The sequence below is a fragment of the Puntigrus tetrazona genome, chromosome 16, assembly GCF_018831695.1.
Source record: "Puntigrus tetrazona isolate hp1 chromosome 16, ASM1883169v1, whole genome shotgun sequence".
Lineage (NCBI taxonomy): Eukaryota > Metazoa > Chordata > Actinopteri > Cypriniformes > Cyprinidae > Puntigrus > Puntigrus tetrazona.
The window spans coordinates 8,821,465-8,841,333 of NC_056714.1; the positions used below are offsets into that span (position 1 = coordinate 8,821,465).

The 19,869-nt window shown below is 35.7% G+C and overlaps 2 protein-coding genes across 2 annotated transcripts; both read right to left on the minus strand.

Moving 5' to 3' along the window:
* Positions 1-200: 200 nt before the first annotated feature.
* On the minus strand, positions 201-12,416 carry si:dkey-17m8.1 (C-Jun-amino-terminal kinase-interacting protein 4). The gene is made up of 28 exons (XM_043261271.1): positions 12,271-12,416; positions 11,099-11,587; positions 10,523-10,717; positions 9,713-9,833; positions 9,543-9,613; positions 9,394-9,461; positions 9,164-9,236; positions 8,868-9,040; positions 8,394-8,644; positions 7,738-7,795; positions 7,438-7,590; positions 7,061-7,103; positions 6,813-6,940; positions 6,524-6,577; positions 6,306-6,446; positions 5,609-5,735; positions 5,381-5,464; positions 4,365-4,412; positions 3,884-4,025; positions 2,981-3,023; positions 2,656-2,736; positions 2,513-2,580; positions 2,280-2,428; positions 2,018-2,189; positions 1,725-1,838; positions 1,533-1,631; positions 1,335-1,421; positions 201-1,238 (listed from the first exon to the last, which is right to left on the minus strand). The coding sequence occupies exons 2-28, from the start codon at positions 11,195-11,197 to the stop codon at positions 1,129-1,131; spliced, it is 2,952 nt and encodes a 983-aa protein (XP_043117206.1). The 5' UTR covers positions 11,198-11,587; positions 12,271-12,416; the 3' UTR covers positions 201-1,128.
* An 818-nt stretch (positions 12,417-13,234) lies between these two features.
* On the minus strand, positions 13,235-14,138 carry LOC122360801 (prostate-associated microseminoprotein-like). The gene is made up of 3 exons (XM_043261662.1): positions 14,024-14,138; positions 13,841-13,949; positions 13,235-13,706 (listed from the first exon to the last, which is right to left on the minus strand). Exons 1-3 carry the CDS (start codon positions 14,136-14,138, stop codon positions 13,538-13,540), a joined length of 393 nt encoding a protein of 130 aa, XP_043117597.1. The 3' UTR covers positions 13,235-13,537.
* Between the last annotated feature and the right edge of the window lie 5,731 nt (positions 14,139-19,869).

Genomic DNA, 19,869 nt, shown 5'->3' on the forward strand with positions numbered 1-19,869 from the left:
CATTGTACATTTAGGGTTTTCTTATTTTGCACACGTAATTCTGTATTTCCTTTTGTAGCACAACTTTTATATATACACCTTCTGTCGTGCAAAACACAGGTAAACACTGATAAAAGTTTCAGAATATAAAATTGAACGTGCAGCTCCTGTGCTTTATTTTAACAATACCGAAAAGCTTTTCGGAACAAAACTCGACACAATTTATAATTAGAGTGAAAATGTATTTACACAGTTGCACATTTTCATATTTTCCAGTTAACAAAACATTGTCACTTTCTCGCGCTCGTTAAAGAGGTAGAGAAAAACACATTCGAACCCGTTCAGAAAATACTGAAAAAAATAAAATAAAATCGCCATACAGACGCCTCCATTGATTTCACAACAAATAACTTAGAAACCGATAATAATAAAATGAAACAAAACCTCACCATAAACACCAAACTTAAAGAAAAAAACCTTTTTTTGTTCAGATTGAAGTATACATATATGCACTATAGATGTCAAAAATCACAGAATGTATGTAGTGTTTCAATCTTGGCAGTTTCTTGTCGTTTTGATTTGAATTTTCTTTGTCCAAGTTTCCAGTTTTATCTAAAGCACGACAAGCGACCAGCTATTTTTGAAAATATTCCATATCATGACCAGCAGCATATCAGTTGCATCACTCCTCATGATTTAAAATAATAAAATAAAAATATAATAATTCAATTCCTAGCATTACAATCACGACCCGTCTTTGTTCCAGTATTTAGGATGACTGTGTACAATAAAAAAAAAAAAAAGAAAGAAAGAAATCACTGCTCAAATACAAGGCAGACTTTAAATACACACAAAAAGGCACACTGGAGAGAAGTAGGTGGAGCAGTTATGTCAAAAATACTGTCATTTAAAGTCAGTTCACCCCAAAAACATTCATATAAACTAAAATGAAAGTGCAGAATGAAGACTTATAGGTCTAAAATTAAATTTCTTTGCCATTGTTAATGCTTGACTTTGACTTTAGCCCTTTACTTCCCATTGAGAGCATCTACAGAAGGGCAAAATAAGAAAGGTAATGCATTATACTATGTATTATGCTGGATCTTATCCTGATAGAGCTCAAAGTCTGAGTGAACAGATGAAGTGCGTTCAGAGGGCAGGGCTTGGGACAGAGGGGGAGGGGCTCTGCCAAATAATCATGTGACTTCGTTCCGATCTCTGTAGGACAGACTCACTGGCACCATCACCTCCATCGTCTCCTAAAAAGATAAAGAATTGTGAATTTTATGCTCATCTAAAAAATAAAAAAAACGAAAAATTGTGGTATAATAACTGTGCCCAACGGAAAGTCGCACCGATTCGGAAGTTGATGTATCCTTCCCCACCACTGAGGATGAGCTGAGAGGTAGTAGCGGCACCATCTGGTGAGGAACTACGGCAACCTGCATTGATTAGAGAAAAAAAAAGATAAAAAAGAAACATAGTAGTTAAATTTTTCCCAATACTGCTCTTTCATCTACTGATACTGAATATAAACAATACGCGTTTCGAACCTGGAGCAGAAATGATGAATTTAACTGCTTGTCGGTGGCCATGATAACACAGCTGAGCTGAAGCAAGAGAGCAGTACGGTATAGAGCACGACTCTGAAGCTGCCAAAAAAACAAAACAATGTAGAACTTAGGAGTTTCACAATTTAAAACCATTTAAGAATAATTTTAGTAAGGGGAAAAAAAAACACTCACTGAGGGACAGTGGAACTGAGAAGATTGCCCCACTTCCTGTTCCCACCCACAACCGTCCACTGACCACAGACAAGGCTGTGATCTGAAGAGGAGAGAGGGACAGGAATGCAGAGCCTGCCAAATGGAGAGAACCAGGCAGATAAATAAAAAATATCACATACAACAATCTTCTTTTATTGACTTTTAATACATCCTTGCTGGGTATTTATTTATTTAAAAAAACAAATTAGACACGCATGCATGTAAGATTCCATTAATTACCTATATTAATAAATAAATACAACTCAAAATACCTAAAGCTTTAGTCACTACGGACGATAAATCTACTTCCTGTAGAGGACGGCCGGTCGTCCAATCAAAAAGCCTGAGAACTGGATCCAAACGGCAAGCAGCCCAAACGCCACTTCCTGCCGCGCACAGGAAACGCACCTGCTGCTCACTTCGCTCGGACACTGTAAACGATTTCTGATCGGACAGAAAGAGAAGCGTGAAAGAGTGAGGGTGGTGAAGCACAAAGTTGAGCAATCAATGACACCATTTCCATCCGATACCAACCTCAACTTTGCGATCTTTCACAATGATCATGTAAACTTTATTCCAGTAGCCCACCCAGAGACAGCCCTCCTTTGCTAGGCAGCAGCGAACGGGCTGCAAAGGAGGCAAGCCGAGCGAGAGGACCTCTTGAGACTGAAGATTCCATGTGCCTAGAAAAATAATTACAAGCCACGAGTAAATTACAGCTTAAAAAAAAAACACACCCAAGCAGACTGAACCGCATGAACACACACCTGAACTGTGAGTGAAAAATGCAAGCGTCCCATTGGCCAAGCCACCGATCACCTCACCCTGAGAATACCTTTACATACAGGAAGAATTCAATCAGAAAAATGTACATATAACAGAATCTGAGGGGGATTCAAAAGACGCTTACGTCAGAGAGTGAACCCCCTCAGAAAGACTGACAGACTGCAGACAGCGGCGTCTGGAGCTGGAGGACGAATGAATCAGCACACTGTAGGAAAAACAATACAATTATTTATGCGCATACATACATACATATATACAGTAATTGGTGATATTTCTATAAATTGAACCATGCATGAAAATGTAATGTTAGGAATATCAAACCTACAAATTTGAATTTAAAATTTGAATTTGAAATTTGAATTTGAAATTTGAATTTGAAATTTGAAATTTGAATTTGAAATTTGAATTTGAAATTTATAAATAAATAAATCGGAATAGCATGCCCTTACCCTCCATCCTGTGTTCCAATCCACACAGTTCCTGCAGTATCTCCTAAAAAAGCACAGACGTAATCAAAACACCATTCAGTAAAACACACACTTAGTTAATGATTAAGAAAAATCAAGAAAGATTAATAATGCAGCTAAATGTAATAAAGAAAACGTTAAACTATTAACTACAAACAGGGGTGTAAACGTATAGAATAGTTTTCTGTTTCACAATTAGTAACGCCAAAGAAGAATCTTGTTAAGCTGCTTGAAATAAATTCTTTGCTATTCAAGCAACTGTAAACTTTGTAAACAACAGGTTTAATCCTCCTTTTTCCCTGTGTCTAGATGCAAATAGATGTATTTATAATTAGAATTTATTAATTAACAAAACTTATGAAAGCATTATAATCAAGGCATTACTTCAGGCTAAAAACTACGATGAGAATGATATCTCTTAATGAGGACCACTGACCCATGCTTTGGTCAGTTACATTTTAGATTTACATAAAAGTAAGATAACTTGCTTGCTTCAACACAGTAAGAATAACAGCCAAATTTGTTTCTGATTTAAAATACAGTATGTGCGATACCGTGAAAACGTTTGGGGTCGGTAAGATTTGTTAAAGAGATTAAATCATTTATACGAAAAGCATGCATTTAATTAATCAAAATAGACGATTTTACATTATTCCACAAAAGATTTATTTAAAATAAATGCTTTCTTTTCATTATTATCCTATCAAGCACCTTGGAAAACTTAAGATATTCAGCTTGAGCAATACTCAAGAAAAGCAGAAATTCCTTTAGATAACGGGACTGTTACTCAGATACTTCTCTGACGTCAGAAGTCTTACGCAAACACCACTGATCCAGCTGTGAACACCTGGGTCTATTCTACAAAGCTGCAGAGCTCAGACTGACCAGTGGGGGGCACAGCACAGATGCATAATGCAGGGGACGTGGGTGGGAGGCTGAACTGATCCAGAATGGTATTGGAGCGAGCCGGGTCAATCACTGTGACATCACTGCTGGAAGCAGGTCCAGTGACGGCCCACACAGAGCACTGAGGATGGGAGGCGGGGTGTGAAATGTTTTCAACCACGAATGACACGATGCAGCATGGTAATTAGATGAAGATGGTGGTTATATGCATTTTCAGACAAGAAAACAACCCATTTTGTAATACAAGATTCCCACATTGAAGGAAAACTTGATAACATGAGGGAGATTTCCAGCCCTGAGTACAATTTCATTCTAGTTACGCTCGGCTCTAAAGCATTTCATTGGCTAGAAATTGCTTATTATGAGTGTAATGTGTATGAAATTATTTTTAAAACCAGTAATGCATTGGTCAGAAAGTGTGGGAATCCTGTACGTGTGAGGGTTTGTTAAACTGTTGTACCGTCTGCTCTCCTGATATCTCTGGAGGGACTGCGACAGCACATGTGAGCTGTAAAAGATGAAACTTTTATTAAATCAACATCCTTTCAAATCCCTGGCCTTGATCTCGTCTTACTAAAATCATACTAGATCTATAGCAGAGGAGTGCAGATCCCTTCCTCTTGCTCATGAAGTAAAATGAAAACTATGGTAACGCAAGACATTAAGCACCTATTACAATATGTTCAACACAGTTAGTATTACTCATCTTAGCCTAACCTGAATTAACCTTCTCTTTTCTTAATAGGACACAGTGTAACTTTGTAAAATTATTATTTTTTTATTGTTAAAGGAATAGTTCACCCAAAAATTCTGTCATTATTTACTCACAGTGGAAGTCAGCGGTGACCAAAATGGCCTGGTTACAAACGTTTTTCAAAATATCTGATAAATGATGATAGAATTTTCATTGTTGGGTGAACTTTAACTAAAATTGTCCTTCAAATGTTTTATGTTATATTGTAAGAATACATTAAAAGACATTCTACTAACTATGTAGTTATATAAAAGACATATACTTGCAAAGTTTCTGATAGTCAGTATGTTGTATGTCATGGGCCAATCAAAAGTGTTAGACGAAATTAAGCAGACAGTCTACTAATACTCTAATAACTGCTAGTTGACGTTTAGTTGCCAAGTTAATTACTGTTAGTAGAATGTCTTAAGTGGGCTATTTGAATAAAGTGTTACCCAAACTGTTACTGAATAAACTGAAAAAAGTAAGGGAAATGAAATAAATTCATTTTTTTTTCTTCTGAACATAGAGGAAGAATGTTGGTAACCATATTAAAATTATTAAGACTTACACTAACATGTAAAATATAGCTTTAAAAATAGCTTAAAATGCTTAACAGAATCACAACAACAACAACAACAACAACAAAAAGAATACAAATGAAACACAGACAGACATTACAACAAAAATGAATAAAAAAGGCTAATTCAAAATATCAAATACTGTATATCAGGGACTCTTACCTTGGCTGTAGCATCTCTCTGGTCCAGCAGTCGTAGCTGGATGAGGACGGGCACGTCTCTGGGCTCAGGAGGGAGTTCAGAGTCCTGTTCCACACACAAATGCATAAATGTCATAGGTATTTGTAGGTATTATTTGTAAGCACACCGAAATCTATGTTTCAGACACACTTTGGGTTGTAGATGGTTCTATACCTGTTGCTATCGATATCGAGATAAATGTTTGTTTACCTTTATGTTTGTGATGCCGAGAGGCATGCTCCAGCCATGGAGCTGTTTTTTACCCAGAGTACCCCACACGTGAGAACGGATCTCTCTGTACAGCTCTCTTTTCCTTAACCTGGGAGACGGAGAACTTCTGCACAGGATAATAATGAAGTAACTGATTATATAATCTCTCTAGTACACACTGCTTTTCAAAAGTTTGGCTCAGTAAACTAAAATTGATTGAAGTGACAGTAAATCTTTTAGAAATGTAAAAAAAAAATTTAAATTATAATATATTACAAAGAAATGCTGTTCCTTAAACTTTAAATTCTTTAAAGAATACATAGAAAAAAAATGACCACACTATAAATGTATCAAATGTCATAAAAAATATTTGTCAGCAAAACTTTTAATAGTTAGGATAATTTTAGCAAATTAGAACGATTGGAGAAACAGGAAATGACAGACAGCCTCATGACTCAAAAAAAAAAAAAAAAAAAGTACTGTAAACCAAATAAAGTGTTAAGAACCAAAACTAACATGAGTGCATTTATAAGAACTTGGCACACATTCAAAGTAGACTTTTGACCCACAATGAATCAACAAATCAGGTCTTAGAGACCAGAACAATCATGTATACAACAATATAATACAAAGAGAAAATAGCTGTCATGGCTATCATCGAGCAGGTATTTAATTCCCCTAATGCTAGAGGACTCACTCTGTTTGCGGTGATTTAGTAGAGAGTTGCTTTGGAGACCCCATTGGTGTTTGTGCAGAAACCGGTGTGGGGGAGATGGTTAAAGCAACAGCTGTGGCTGGAGCTAACTGACCCTTTGTCAAACCTAGAAAACGATTAAACCTGTAAGAAAGGAAAAAAATGGTTTCACAGCAACAAATGCCACGCACCAACGCACCAAGCGTGTACAATAACCTCACCTGCTCCAGACACTACCCTTCCCTTCCACGGGGGGGCGCTCTTCTTTTGTAACTCTAGAGAATGACAGCATGCATAAATCAGTGTGTATGCTACAATATTACTTTTTTTTTTTTTTTGTTTAAATGTGGTATTTGGTTGTGCAGAAGTCACAATCCTATGGTGTTGCAGGTATTTCTGCAGATGCAAACATAACATGCTTTCAAAATATTTCAAAAGAAGAGTCAAAACCTTACACACGGCATCTTTACAGACTAAGATATGTATCCCGGGAGAGGGAGACTAACAGACCTCTGAAGCTGAGCGCGGCGCACGGCTTCCTGCAGTTCGAACAGTCGCTCTTTGTACTGATTCTTCTCCATGACCACCCGGGCCATTTCAGAACGGGAGAAGCGACGGAGGGAGGTAGGCAGCGAGGCCTGGAGAGAGCAAGAGAGCGTGGAATTAAAGGTGCTTTCAGCGTGTCTGAGAACCAGGGGACGGAACAATATACAGAATATCCATTTCTCAAATGTAACTGAAATTTATCCTAGACTTACATCAGGGTCCTCTGACTGGATAGTCTCAAGCTCTTTTCGTAACCTGTTTTAAAATATAAAAACATTTAATAATAATAAAAAAAACTGTTATCTATTAATGTGAACCATTAAAATTAATAAAACAGGTTCAGTTTCTTTTCAGCAAGGACACAATGATTAAATTGTAAAAAAAAAAAAAAAAAAAAAAAAAAAGTTTTGCAGTTTGAACCTTGTATCGTTGTATCGTTTCCACAAAAATATTAATAATAAGAAATGAGCAAATTAGAATGTGTCATTTATGTGTGTTTGACTTTAAACTGCCATTTCCAATGTTATATAAAACTGCCTAATTAAGTAGAAATTAAACTTTAATAAATAAATTAAGTAATCCACATTACCGTTTAATTTCGTCCTCCATCTCTTTGGTTTTTCCTTCCAGTCGGCTGATGGTTTCATGGCAAGAATCAAGTTCCATATTCAGGGCAGATCTCTCACTGGTCAGCTCCTCAACACGAGATATGAGGGCCTTACGAGCAGTATCCACCATCTCACTGAGACGAAGATACACACACACACACACACACACACACACGGATGGAGGGAAAAAAAAAGTGAACGGTTAGCATAAAATGGGCCGTGATCGGAGCCTTGCCTCTGACAAATAAACAGATTGATAGAAAAACTGTATTCTATCTTACTGAGTGTGTTTTAGATCCTCATACTGAGAAAGAATCTGCTCGAACTGGTCCTTGCTATCTGCAAACCAGACAAAAACACAACGTTTCAACCACACATATATTAAAAGCGGCGATGGAGCTATATTAAATGAAGCATGACGTACAGTCACTTGGTTATTAGTTCTAAACAAGCCTATTCGAATAAACAAGGGGATCTGTAATTACGCTTATTTGACAAAAATAACCAGCTGACCGTACATTTTGATGCTCATACCAAAATAATAAGTAAATGAATGGACGTGAAATATTAGCTTGTGGTGAAATTATTTTATCATATGAAAAGAAAGAGGCAACAGATACGTGAAACTAGCACAGCGCAGGAGAGCAACAGTCAAATTTACAGTTTAGTGGTCGCTATACAAAAATATTTGAATGCTGCAACTGACCAATCAGAATCAAGTCTTCCAGAGAGCTGCGTGATAAATGCCCTCGGCATCAGAGCAAAGATTTGATAAAAGGTCTCTCTGTTGTTGCAGCCTGAATAGCATTATCTAAATAAAACTATTTTTGTTTGTGGTTAATCGAACTGATGCGGTCCTCCCTGCTCCTTCTTTGCAATTTAAATTTCTACTAAAAAAAACACACGCACGCATTCAAAATGAAACGCATGACGGTACCTCTGACGCTGGCCCCCTGGTCCACGTGTTCTACATACTCCCTGCTGAGCTCAGATAACTCTGAAAACACAGAGTCTGTATTCCTCAAATCCCACTCCAAGCAATCGGAGTCATTCTCCATCTCTTCCTTTTCCTCCTTCGTTTTTTCTCCGTCTTTATCCACCTCCCTCTTATCCTCCTGGGCTCGTTTCATTTCATCAAACAAGCTGGAGTTCAATTCAGAAGTAGCCGTCTTTGAACAAAGAGGGGAGCTGGAGAGAGCAATACAATTGAATATCAAATATAACAGTGTTTCTTCTCATTTTTCCATGAAGAAAAACAAAAAACAAATAAGATCATCAACAGGATGTTACACTCATTAAGATACAATCTCCCACTCACTTCCTGGACTCAGTAAGTATGTATTTATATACATATTCACCAAATCTGCATCAGTCTAGAACAAAAAACTATGAGAGGTTCCAGCCCCTCTACCTTGTTTCAATAAAGTCCTTCAACTGAGCCAGCTCAGGGGTGGAGCTTATTATGTCACTGATGAAGAACTGATCGCTGTTATGGTTCACTTCAGCATCAGTCACTTCGCTGCTGTTGGTGTCAACCATTTCTGATGCAACGGAATCAGGGGCGCCGCCAGCTTTTACGTCACGCTGCGAAAAGAAAGGGTTAAACATAGATGCTGTCGCGAAAAGACGGATATTTATTGATTCATACTGGACAAAAAGTTTGGAGAAAGTGTAGGTCGTCTCTGCCGAATTATAAAATAAACGAACCTCTTCGGTGCTGGAGGTTTCTGTTTGGCCGTGGATAGAAACAGCTTCTGAATGTTTGCCGTGCGCATGATTCCTGCAAACAAAGAGAATTTCCTGCTGTCACGTGACAACACTGTCATTTTTATCTTCTCAAATGCGAAGGAAGTTAGTCTTTTTTGCAAGTCATGCCAAGCAAGAAACGTGTACCACATTGTGGGATCTTAGCTCGAGAAAGGGGAAGTGTGTGTTACCTGAAAGTGAAAGCTTCACTTTCCCACTCCTTTTTCTTTTCCAGCAGATCTCGGTGTGTCAGGACTAACTGGATATTTTGAAAAAAAGAAGATATTTACTAAGATATTCTGAAGAAACCAACAAGCTAAACTAAAAGAGATCCACAGACCTTGTTATGAGTGTGTTTTATGGAGTTTAGCTCTCTCGTCAGATTTGCTTTCTGCTCCTCCACAGCCATCACTACAAAGACAAGATGATCGCTGTATATACATCGTGCCAATGCTTTAACAGTCTGGACAGACAGAGACGGGGTGAAAGGTTTTGTGCGGGGAGACTCACGTTGATCAGCTTGTTCCCTGGCTTTCTTCTCCAGCTCTCTTTCTCTCTTTTCTCTCTCCTTTTCTCTCGCACGCATTGCTCTCCTCTCTTGCTCAAACTGATCATCCAACTCCAAATAGCGCTGATGGTATATGGAAGAATTAAAAAAAAAAATTGTAATTAAAAAGGAACTTTGCCTAATTACACAAGTTTTGCACAATAAGATAAGACATAACGAATATGTTTAAAATCAAGCACACTCATGTGAGATGACTTCAGTTGAGATATTATTCATGGTTGACTGTCAAATGTATATTTATTTGATAATAATAATAATAATAATAATAATAATAATAATAGCTGTCAAATGATTCATTGCGATTGATTACATTCCAAAATAAAAGTTTGTTTACATAGTGTGTACTGTGTTTATTTATAATTTAGATATACACACATCAATTATATATTTTGAAAATATTTACATGTATATACATTTCTAAATTTATATTATAACATTTCACATGTTATACATATGCATGCATGCATGTTTATTTATAGACACATAATAAATATGCACACACAAATAATATGAATTAATATAATTATAATATTTTTATTATTTATTTTTATTTTATTTATTAATAATACTTTTTTTTTAAATAATATTTTTAATTATTGTTAAACTCAATTTAGTTATTAGGATGTAAAATAATTATTAATTACAAATACATAATCAAATTAAAATGAAATATTATAACAAAAAAACATACAAACTCTCAACATAACAAAAGCCCTTGAGCCCTCGACTTCCTTCACACAGTTGCCTCTCACCTCTTGGCTCTCTCTCCTCAGTGTTTTTTCACTGTGGTACCTCTCCAGCAGTTCTTCTCTCTCTCCTTTCGCTTTCTCAGCCTCCTCCTCTCTCTCTCTCAGCTGGGCCCTGCAGCTCGCCAGCCCTTCCAGAACCCAGACGAGGATGGGCAGCAGGGACTCCACCACACCAGCTCCATGAATCTCCACCACCGACTACAAACAAACAGTCTGAACTGCATGTATTCCCCCGACACATGCAATGCTCTTATCTCAGTGTGCAGCTGCACAGGAAGAGCTATACTTATGACTTGTGCTCATGAAGGGGGTATAAAAATACTATGGTTCACTTCCCTTATGTAAAGTCAGCAAAACATCAGCTTGTTGAAAAGTGGCAAATTATAAAAATGCCTCTGAAAGCACAGTTTACACCCAGAAGGCTGTGGTGTGAATTTCTCTGTTCTCACAGAATCAGAATGATTTTTAAACCTTTATCTGTTCACACAAAGGATGATATTTATCATCCTCGGTGTGAACAGGCCTTAAAAGTTATTTTGATTGGTGGGTGAATAAAGGTGGATACTGTTGATTGGTTACCTGCAGCTCCGAATACAGTTTCCCCGCCTCCTCGCTCACAATATCTGGATCCAGCTCCAGTTCTCCACTTCCACAAAGAGCACTTTCACCACAATCCATGTTTCACAGCTCTCCTTGTTCTGATTGGCTTATATAATATCACTACACTCTGAACGTACCTCCAGTCTTGCTGTTGAACTTTGCTAGTCAACCCAGACCTCTTCCTTTTCAATCACACTGTTTTCGCTACCTTAAAATGGTTTCAGTGTGTACCAAAACAAGCATGAAAATAGTACGGTGGCGTGTATCCACTACAACATCTCGTCTTGGCCTATAAATATCTACCTGAGAAGCAGAGCTATTTTCTTAAGCCACATGGCATTTCCAGTTAATTCCTCCTCTTCCATGCTTCTCGTTTTCTGTTTCACATTCATTCTCAAAAACTAAACTGACTGAAGTCATCGGAGTTAGCTGGGCCTGCTCGTGTCTGGAGGTGTTTTGGTGTCCATTCTGGTGGAGAAAGGGTATAAACACACGTTAGTACAAGCCATTTTGTCACGTATGCACTTTAAATACCCCACATTTACAGCAAGACTATAAAAGTGAACAATAAAATAGGGAACTTAAAAATATATTTGTCTATGTTTACATATATGTTAACATAAATCTTCGGTCAACTACTTTAAAATGTGTTAATCTTGTAAAACTCGTTGCAGCTTTAGATCTAATGATTTAAAATCGTGCATCATAACTTTCTTTCAATTGTAGCTCACCCAAATATAATGCATGCACTTTATATAGATACACAAATACAGTTTTTATATATCCTTTGACTAGATCACCTTAAGTAGTGAACCAGCTAGGGAGTAAGTTATTTAAAGGATCAAAATAAAAAAAAACTTCATGCAAACTTGTGCAAACATCGTACACACACGCATAATACCAGCATACACGCACATTTATAGTCCATTAAAGGCAAACGCGTCTCTCAGACTCAAAGAAACATTAGCGTACAAACAGAAAGTACAAAAATAAACTTTTATATTCCACATAAAGGCAAGTGAACTTTGCGTGACGTCTGCAAACACCTTGAACGCTTTCTGCCTGCGTCTGCATTGACACTTGGCCTTTTAGCGGGGCATTTAACCAGCAAACGCTTATTTATTTCGATTGTAGGAAATTTATCAACTCACCTTTACATATCAGTGAGGCTCGGACACCGTGTCTATGAGTTCATGCGGATGAAATTCAAGTCCTTCGCTTAAGAAACGATATCAATTACTCTAAACCAGGTTAAAGAAGGAGGCGCGGTCAGAGCGTTAGCAATTTGAGTGACGTTAGCATGGACCTATCAAAAAGAGGACCGCTGAATAAGAACCAGTAATTATGCAGAAGGGGCGGGAGATGGGCAGGGTTTCTCCGACGAGAAATGAAAACTTTCCTGAAACTTGAACGTCGACACGTGATGGCTCAGACTTATCATGTGACTTCTGGTCAGAAAAACACACCTGGCTGAATAGTTGACGTTCCAGCGTGTGTTTGAGAGGTTTTATGAAATCAAAGGTTGGACGGGTTTTTATCTCGACCGAGTTTACCACCGTGAGCTTTTAGGTTTGCGTTCATGTCTCTTGTGAGCTGCGACGCTCCACAGCAGCGACTACCACTAACGTGATCAGATTTCACTCGCTGCTTGACAGAGGAGAGGAAACAGAAAGAGAGCTTAAGCTGCTGGCACCGACTCAGGGCAAAAATAATGGGCACCCTCGACGAATACGGTACACTGGCAACAACGTCATAAAGTTAAAGTGATCTCGTGAATTATATTAAATTCACTTTAGTAAAAAGTTAATTGTTTTAGAATAATAAATGCAAAAAATGATTATATATATATAATTACTGTAATGTATATTTTAATATATATATTATATATATAATATATATATATTATATTTAATATATATATATATATTTTAATGTTTATTTTTATATATATTTTTTATATATTTTTTTGTTTTACTTTATTAAACAATGAAACATTGAAACATGAAATCAACAGTTGTTCAGTTATTTAAATATTCTACCATCAACAATAACAGAATCACACGTTAACGGTCTGCAATTTATTAAATGTAGTCCATCCAAGTATATTGTATTTAATTTAAATTTAATTCTTATTTAGAGAACATAAAGAAATGATAATGGAAATGACATTGTTATTAAATGCAGTTTTATAAAGTGGCATGTTCCATTTATTAGAAAAACTCTCAGTGAAGTTAAATAATAAATGACTGAGAATTATATCACAAAATAAATAATGTGCACAGCAGCCTTATTTAAACAGATAAAGCTATAGGGGGTATTATATTGGTTTTGAACATCAGTGTCAACATATTTGAAACCAGAGTTATCCTTTGATGCAGAGAACCAAAAAAAAAGTTTATTTTTATTTTAACACTTCATTTAAAACAATAAATCGTTATCGGACTTCCATGTCTCAGGTCGTATCCCGCCCCACTTCCCATAAAGACAAGGTAGTTTGTGATTGGCTCTCATCACAGCCACGCCGGTGCAGGAGTCGGGCTTTCTGATGACCTCACACCACTCAGGATAATCGACTGGTAGGGAGTTGCTGTCAGGGTGAGAAAACACGCACCGAATGCATACAGGTTAGTGGCTAGATGTGTCCCAGCGCCTGCGAATACCTTGCAAAGGTTCCATTAAAAACTATAGCGGTGTGCAGAAGGTAAGGAGGGGCAGACTTACTGATCGCAGCAGCCCACCCCGAAGGGCTCCATACACACACACTGGTAGCAGTCTTTAGTAATCCAGCTCTCGCCAATGCCAAAGACCTGTCCTTGATATTCACAGGTGCCTAAAAATAGCACCGAGATTTATGATTTATGCACATTAGAGCCACGCATAAATAAAGTAAGCCCGTTAGTGTACCTTTGGTGTTGAATGTGCACTCTCCGCCTCTGTTGACTGATAGAATCGGAGCAAGTGCATTTAACAGACAGGCTACGATCAGCAGTATGTGACTGCTGGGGACATCTGAACCCATCTGTGAAAATCCAGCTCGTTATTAATTATTTAGTCTTTATTTCATAGGATTTGGAGGGAACAATAAGTTTGCATGCAGCACTTGGTTTCGAAGCTTTGTTTAAATCTCGAGGATTTCTGATTTCATCGTCAGTGAACTGTGATGGGCATCGCGGTATTTCCACAGCGTTCATGTACGATGTTCATCAAAAATAATATACGACAGCCTACATTCATAACTGATGCTTTCTTTCATAAAGCTAAATTTTTTTTTTTTAATTTCATAGACAACATTTTATAACTGTCAGCAAAAACAATGTTTTTTTTTTTTTTTTTTTTTTTTTTTTTTTACCCTTGTATTTTGCTTTTGGTATTACTGTTTTTTTTTTTTTTATTATTATTGAGTAAAACTTAAACTATTATAATGTTTTTATTCTAATACATTTATTTACTATTATAATAGTCAAACATATTATTACTGTAGTTTTCGCTTTATATTATTATATGTATTATATATTATATTATTATTTATATTATGTACATTTATTATCTTTATTTGTATCTTTCTTTTTCCTAACTAACCGGTCGCTAAATTAAGACACATTCAGATATTTAAAAAGGAAATAAAGATTTTACCTTTCCTTGAGAATCTTGTCTTATATAGTGATGTTTTCTGTGGTTTTGTTCTCCTGTGGTTTCCTTAAGAGTCTCTTGAGTTTTGTTGCGATGATGCTCCATGATCTCTGATCTCTGATATTTATACTGTACTTCTGCGCAATTGACCCTCCTACTGGACCATAGCGCACACACACAGACAAATACGATGCACTTTACAGAGCTATTGCTTTTAAACAAAGTTCATTTAATTTGTTGCTTCAAGAAGCAATGCATATTATTTTTGTGTTTTCGTGCACAGATAATATTAAGTAAAGGTTGCACCAATGAAGGTTTAAGAGTAAAGGCCTTTTCAATTAGCTAAACAAGTAAGATCAACAACGAAAGCTAAATTGCGCATGTGAACACACAATATTGTTATGGTATGATAATATTTACTCGGTGTCAAAATTGATATTTATTCAATCTAATTGGTGTAATGATGTATGCAATTACTCTAATCTGTGCTTTAATCGATAACCGTACACTGTGGTGAAAATGCTAATCGCATGAATACATCCATTGATGTCTTATTTTTTGCCCTTTTAGCTGATTTTTGGTACTTTGAACAAGATAACAATTATGCATTTATGTATATATGCAGGGTCCAAATTGAATTTCAATTTTGATAAAAAAAAAAAAAAAAAAAAGATTGAAATCACAAAGACATTCTAGGAACATTGTATAAATACTTATATAAACATATTATGCTAGTAGTAGTGTAAAAACATGTTTTAAAAAATGCATCATAACTGTGTAATGCAACCCCCAAGATTTTTTTCCCCAGTGGTGCTTTTTTAGATGTATTAGTTTTTGGGGATTTTTAATAATCATTTTAATCATCAATTATATATATATATATATATATATATATATATATATATATATATATATATATATATATATATATATATATATATATATATATATATATATATATTATTATTATTATTTATTTATTTATTTTTATTTATTTTTTTACAAAGATTATTGATTGAACTGTACCTCTGCATACTTCTGTATGCTTCTTGTGCATATTGTTATTTATAGTCTCGTTTTTGTGCAGACAACAGAGTAAAACCGACGAAGAAAGGAAACGTCTTAACCGATCTCATGTTGCCAAAAAAAGAGAGCAATGGCCTAACAGATGCTTCAGGCATATACAGTACTTCCTGCATGGATTTTCACTATTCATACTGAAATAGCATGAAATCATACACGGTTTTCTAATAAACCCGTATAGCTAACATAACTTGAGTTTCTGACAGCTTTAGTCATTAGTTAAAGGTTAATCTCTCTCTCACTCACACACACAGATTTATAATTTATTATTATTATTACACAAAGGCTACTGGTTATACTATACATTTAAGTCCATGATGCTTCTGTTAGACAAGTGGATGCAAATAATGTGAGTGTTGTTATATTAGACCAAGCCTGTTTAACTGACACACTGTTGATCAAATTCCTGGTGGATGAAAATCTTGTTCACGACTAGGTAAAAATTAAATCTGTAAATACTGGTATTTCATTTAAAGTGAACTAATTGTATGCAAATCTTTCCAAAACTCACGCCATTCCAAAAAAAACAACACCACACACACGTTTTGGCTACTTGGTGGTTGAGAAAGATATAATATTATTGCATTAAACAATTATGTATTAGTTTTTTTTTTCAATGAGTAGATCAACAACAATCATTTTCACACACAGTTTGTCTTTTTAAAGTATGACATAAACGTGTCTTGTTATGCCTATATTAATTGATGAGTAAACGCGAATTATTTCAATGCAGTTAACCATTTAGTTTCAGTTAGAAAGCGTTGATAAGAATGTCTAATTCAAAACTGGATATTGAGGATCAATTGGTTTATTGGCATGATTTCATTCGCAGAAGCTTTCCATTCCACAAAATGTTATTGCGAAAAAGGTTCTTTAGATTATTAAATTGTTCTTCAGAAAAAAAAAGGTTGCTTTTAATAACTGGTCATGGAACGGTTCGTTTAGGAAAGTAAAAATGGTTCTTCAGCAGCATCACTGTCAAAAAACTGTATGATACCCGAGCAACTTATTAATTCAGAGTCAAATTAACTAAAAAATATTATAAAGAATGAACATAAATAAGCAGAACATCGGCATGCAAAGAAATGGATGCAAAGACATAAACGAATCCGTTATTGCATGACTCACTATGCATGTTTTTATCTTCCTCAACCGCTACAAACCTGATGAACAATTAAGGAAGTATTAAACAGCACAATCTTTGACGAGCCCAGATGGTGAATGAAGAGAGGCCGCGAATGTGAAGATTTGTGTCAAAGTCTGTAGGAATATGTCTGATATTTAGTTGACGTGATATAAGGAAAGCAACCGAATATCAAACATATCACACAGCCCCTGACCTCTCAGAACCTCGCCATCATCTCATACGGCGTCTGAAAGAGAACACACACGTTTTCAAACTCAAAATGGCAATATTTAAGCAACGCTAATGACATTTTCAGCCAACCCTACCTAAACCTAAACCTAGCACTCTCACCTTTCCGTTATTATATTAAGCTCTTTTCAGTAATGCAGATATTTTACCTGGCCGACACACACTTCAAGATCATTCGGGTTATCTAAAGAACCTGAACATTTTCAGAAACCTTTTCACACGCATGCCACAACGCAGACGTAAAATACTCACGGTTTTTGCGACTCCAGCCTGAAATCATTCTCATCTTCGGGGGTTTGAAGTAAATTTGTCGGAAAGTGTCTTCTGTTGTAATCTGCATGTTGGTATGCAATGTAGTGCAGCCTGTAAGTAAGAAAGTTTCAGTTGGGATGGGTGTATTTATACACCCCTGACCAAAGTTTAGCACCCTTCCTAAAGCCCAGCGTACGTACGCACACACACACACACGTTCTTTTGCAGGGGTTAATTAAGAGCGCATTGATCACCTTGCCGCCGGCTCTTCCTCCTGCATTAGGCTGATCAATAGATGTGATTTCACACATACACTCACACAGAGGTCAGTCAGACGAGCCTGCAAATAAACGACCTCAATAGTATGTTTTTATACAATTGCAAAGTTCTGAACCCACAACGTACAGCTTGATACATACGTTTATCACAGTGATTGGGGAAAAGGATCACCTGTTTGGTCGTAACGGAGAAGAAGAAATAAAGTCAGTTGTGTTTGTCTACCTCACATTAACATAAAAAAGAACAGCATGGGCTTTCTTTTCAAAATAAAAGCTTTTGAGCTTTTCGTTCATCCAAATGTATTACGCTTTCCAAAAAAAATTCAAGCGGCATAAATGTTTTTAACATTTGCTATGAGACCAAATCAGCATGCTAGAATGATTTCTAAAGGACCACGTGACTCTGTGGCAATGACATTTATTTTAAAATTGTAATAATATTGCTGTTTCTACTGTATTTTCGATTAAGCAAATGTTCATAAGCATACGAGATACTTCTTTTAAAGACATTACATCTATGAAAATTAAATATGAGAAATGAAACAGGCATAAATCAAATGCGTCAAATTTATTTAGAAATCTAAACGATTTTATATTCAATCCATCGTAATTGCAGATGTGCCCATGAGAAACAGAGAGAACACTGCTGTAAAAGAGCAAGCCAGAAGTTACTTATTTTTAAAAGGAAAGAAAAAAAAAGTTTGTCCTTTTGCTTCCCTTAGGGGGTTTCCATGATGGCGCACAACTCAGTAAAAAAAGATTTGATTTAGTTTCGTTTTTGTATGTGTTTGACCTACCATAATTAAATCCCCTCCAGAATAAATATGAAAGCTAAATTCACCCAAGCTGCTTTTGCTGACCTGACCCTCAACACGTCCTTTCCTCTCTAATTTGACATTCATTTGCATTGTCGCTGACATAATTTCTGAAGGTGACCCAATGCGCTCCACAGCTCTCTAAACCTTCGGAGAAAAACATTTGTTCAGTTCTCAAGCGTCTTTACTGAACTCTGATAAATAAATGCCGTGAAAAATTGTGAGGGAAGGTATTTTGGATTTTATGTTACATTTCACTGTAAATTTGAGAGAAAGAGAGAGACTGATTTGAAAAACCATCTTTAACTAGACACAAGCTAAATATTTCTCTACACATTTTACATTTAATTTCCTAGGAGTTAACTCATTAAACATTATCTTTTTTTTTTTTAAATGTTGCCATATCTTAATCAAAATATTGAAAATAAAAATTCTAAATAAAAAAAAACAGATAATAAAGGGGGAAAAATTAGTTTCTTATTGAAAAATGACTGATTTGGAATCAGTTTGAATGTATAGCCTGCTTGCACTATAGACAGAAATATATAACATAACATTAAAAAAAAAAAAAAAAAAAAATATATATATATATATATATATATATATATATATATATATATATATATATATATATATATATATATATATATATATATATATATTTTTTTTTCACATTTTTGTTATTCCATATCATTTAATCATGTCTAAAATGTAACATTCATAAACAAAAATATTTTTCCTGAATATTATCTTTTTAAAACTCAATTGCTACCATATATATCTACTTTATAATATTTGGACCGCTATCTGGAGACATGTAATTTTCCAGTAGCAGCTTTGAAACCGTTTTTTTTTCCTATATTCCTTAAATTTCGCATTAAAAACATTAAATGTTACATAAGACAAGCCAAAAATAATATAGTGGGGCATCAGAGAATCAGAAGTGAAGCAGATGTTATCGTCAGCTTTGAGTCTCGCTGTACACGGTGACCTTCTGAACCAGATGGGGCGGAAGAGAGACACTAATTGTTTCCCCTAATTGTGAGCCTGAGGGGTAGCAGAAAGAGAAAACAGAAAAAAAGAGCACACAATGTGAACAGATATAAGCCAATTAAGTTCACATGGTCAGTTCTGACGTAGAAAAAAAGAGACTTCCTCGTTATCTTTAACATTTCAAAAACTATCAATATAAAATAAAATGTTCACAAAACAGCAGCATTAAAAGTATATTCCGTATTTCCACTTGCCTGCCCTTTTCTTTCTTTAAAAAAAGGCAATTCATAAATGTTAGAATGCTAACGGTTTCAATAACCACAA

Excerpts from the sequence above, each read along its gene's own strand:
- si:dkey-17m8.1 (XM_043261271.1), bottom strand. The coding sequence starts at position 11,197 with ATGGATTGTGGTGAAAGTGCTCTTTGTGGAAGTGGAGAACTGGAGCTG. Across the intron at positions 10,718-11,098 it reads AACTGTATTCGGAGCTGCAG|TCGGTGGTGGAGATTCATGG; the intron begins GTAACCAATCAA and ends GTTTGTTTGTAG. Across the intron at positions 6,941-7,060 it reads TCCAGTCAGAGGACCCTGAT|GCCTCGCTGCCTACCTCCCT; the intron begins GTAAGTCTAGGA and ends TGCTCTCTCCAG.
- LOC122360801 (XM_043261662.1), bottom strand. The coding sequence starts at position 14,138 with ATGGGTTCAGATGTCCCCAGCAGTCACATACTGCTGATCGTAGCCTGT. Across the intron at positions 13,950-14,023 it reads GTGCACATTCAACACCAAAG|GCACCTGTGAATATCAAGGA; the intron begins GTACACTAACGG and ends TGCTATTTTTAG. Across the intron at positions 13,707-13,840 it reads GGGGTGGGCTGCTGCGATCA|CAACTCCCTACCAGTCGATT; the intron begins GTAAGTCTGCCC and ends TCACCCTGACAG.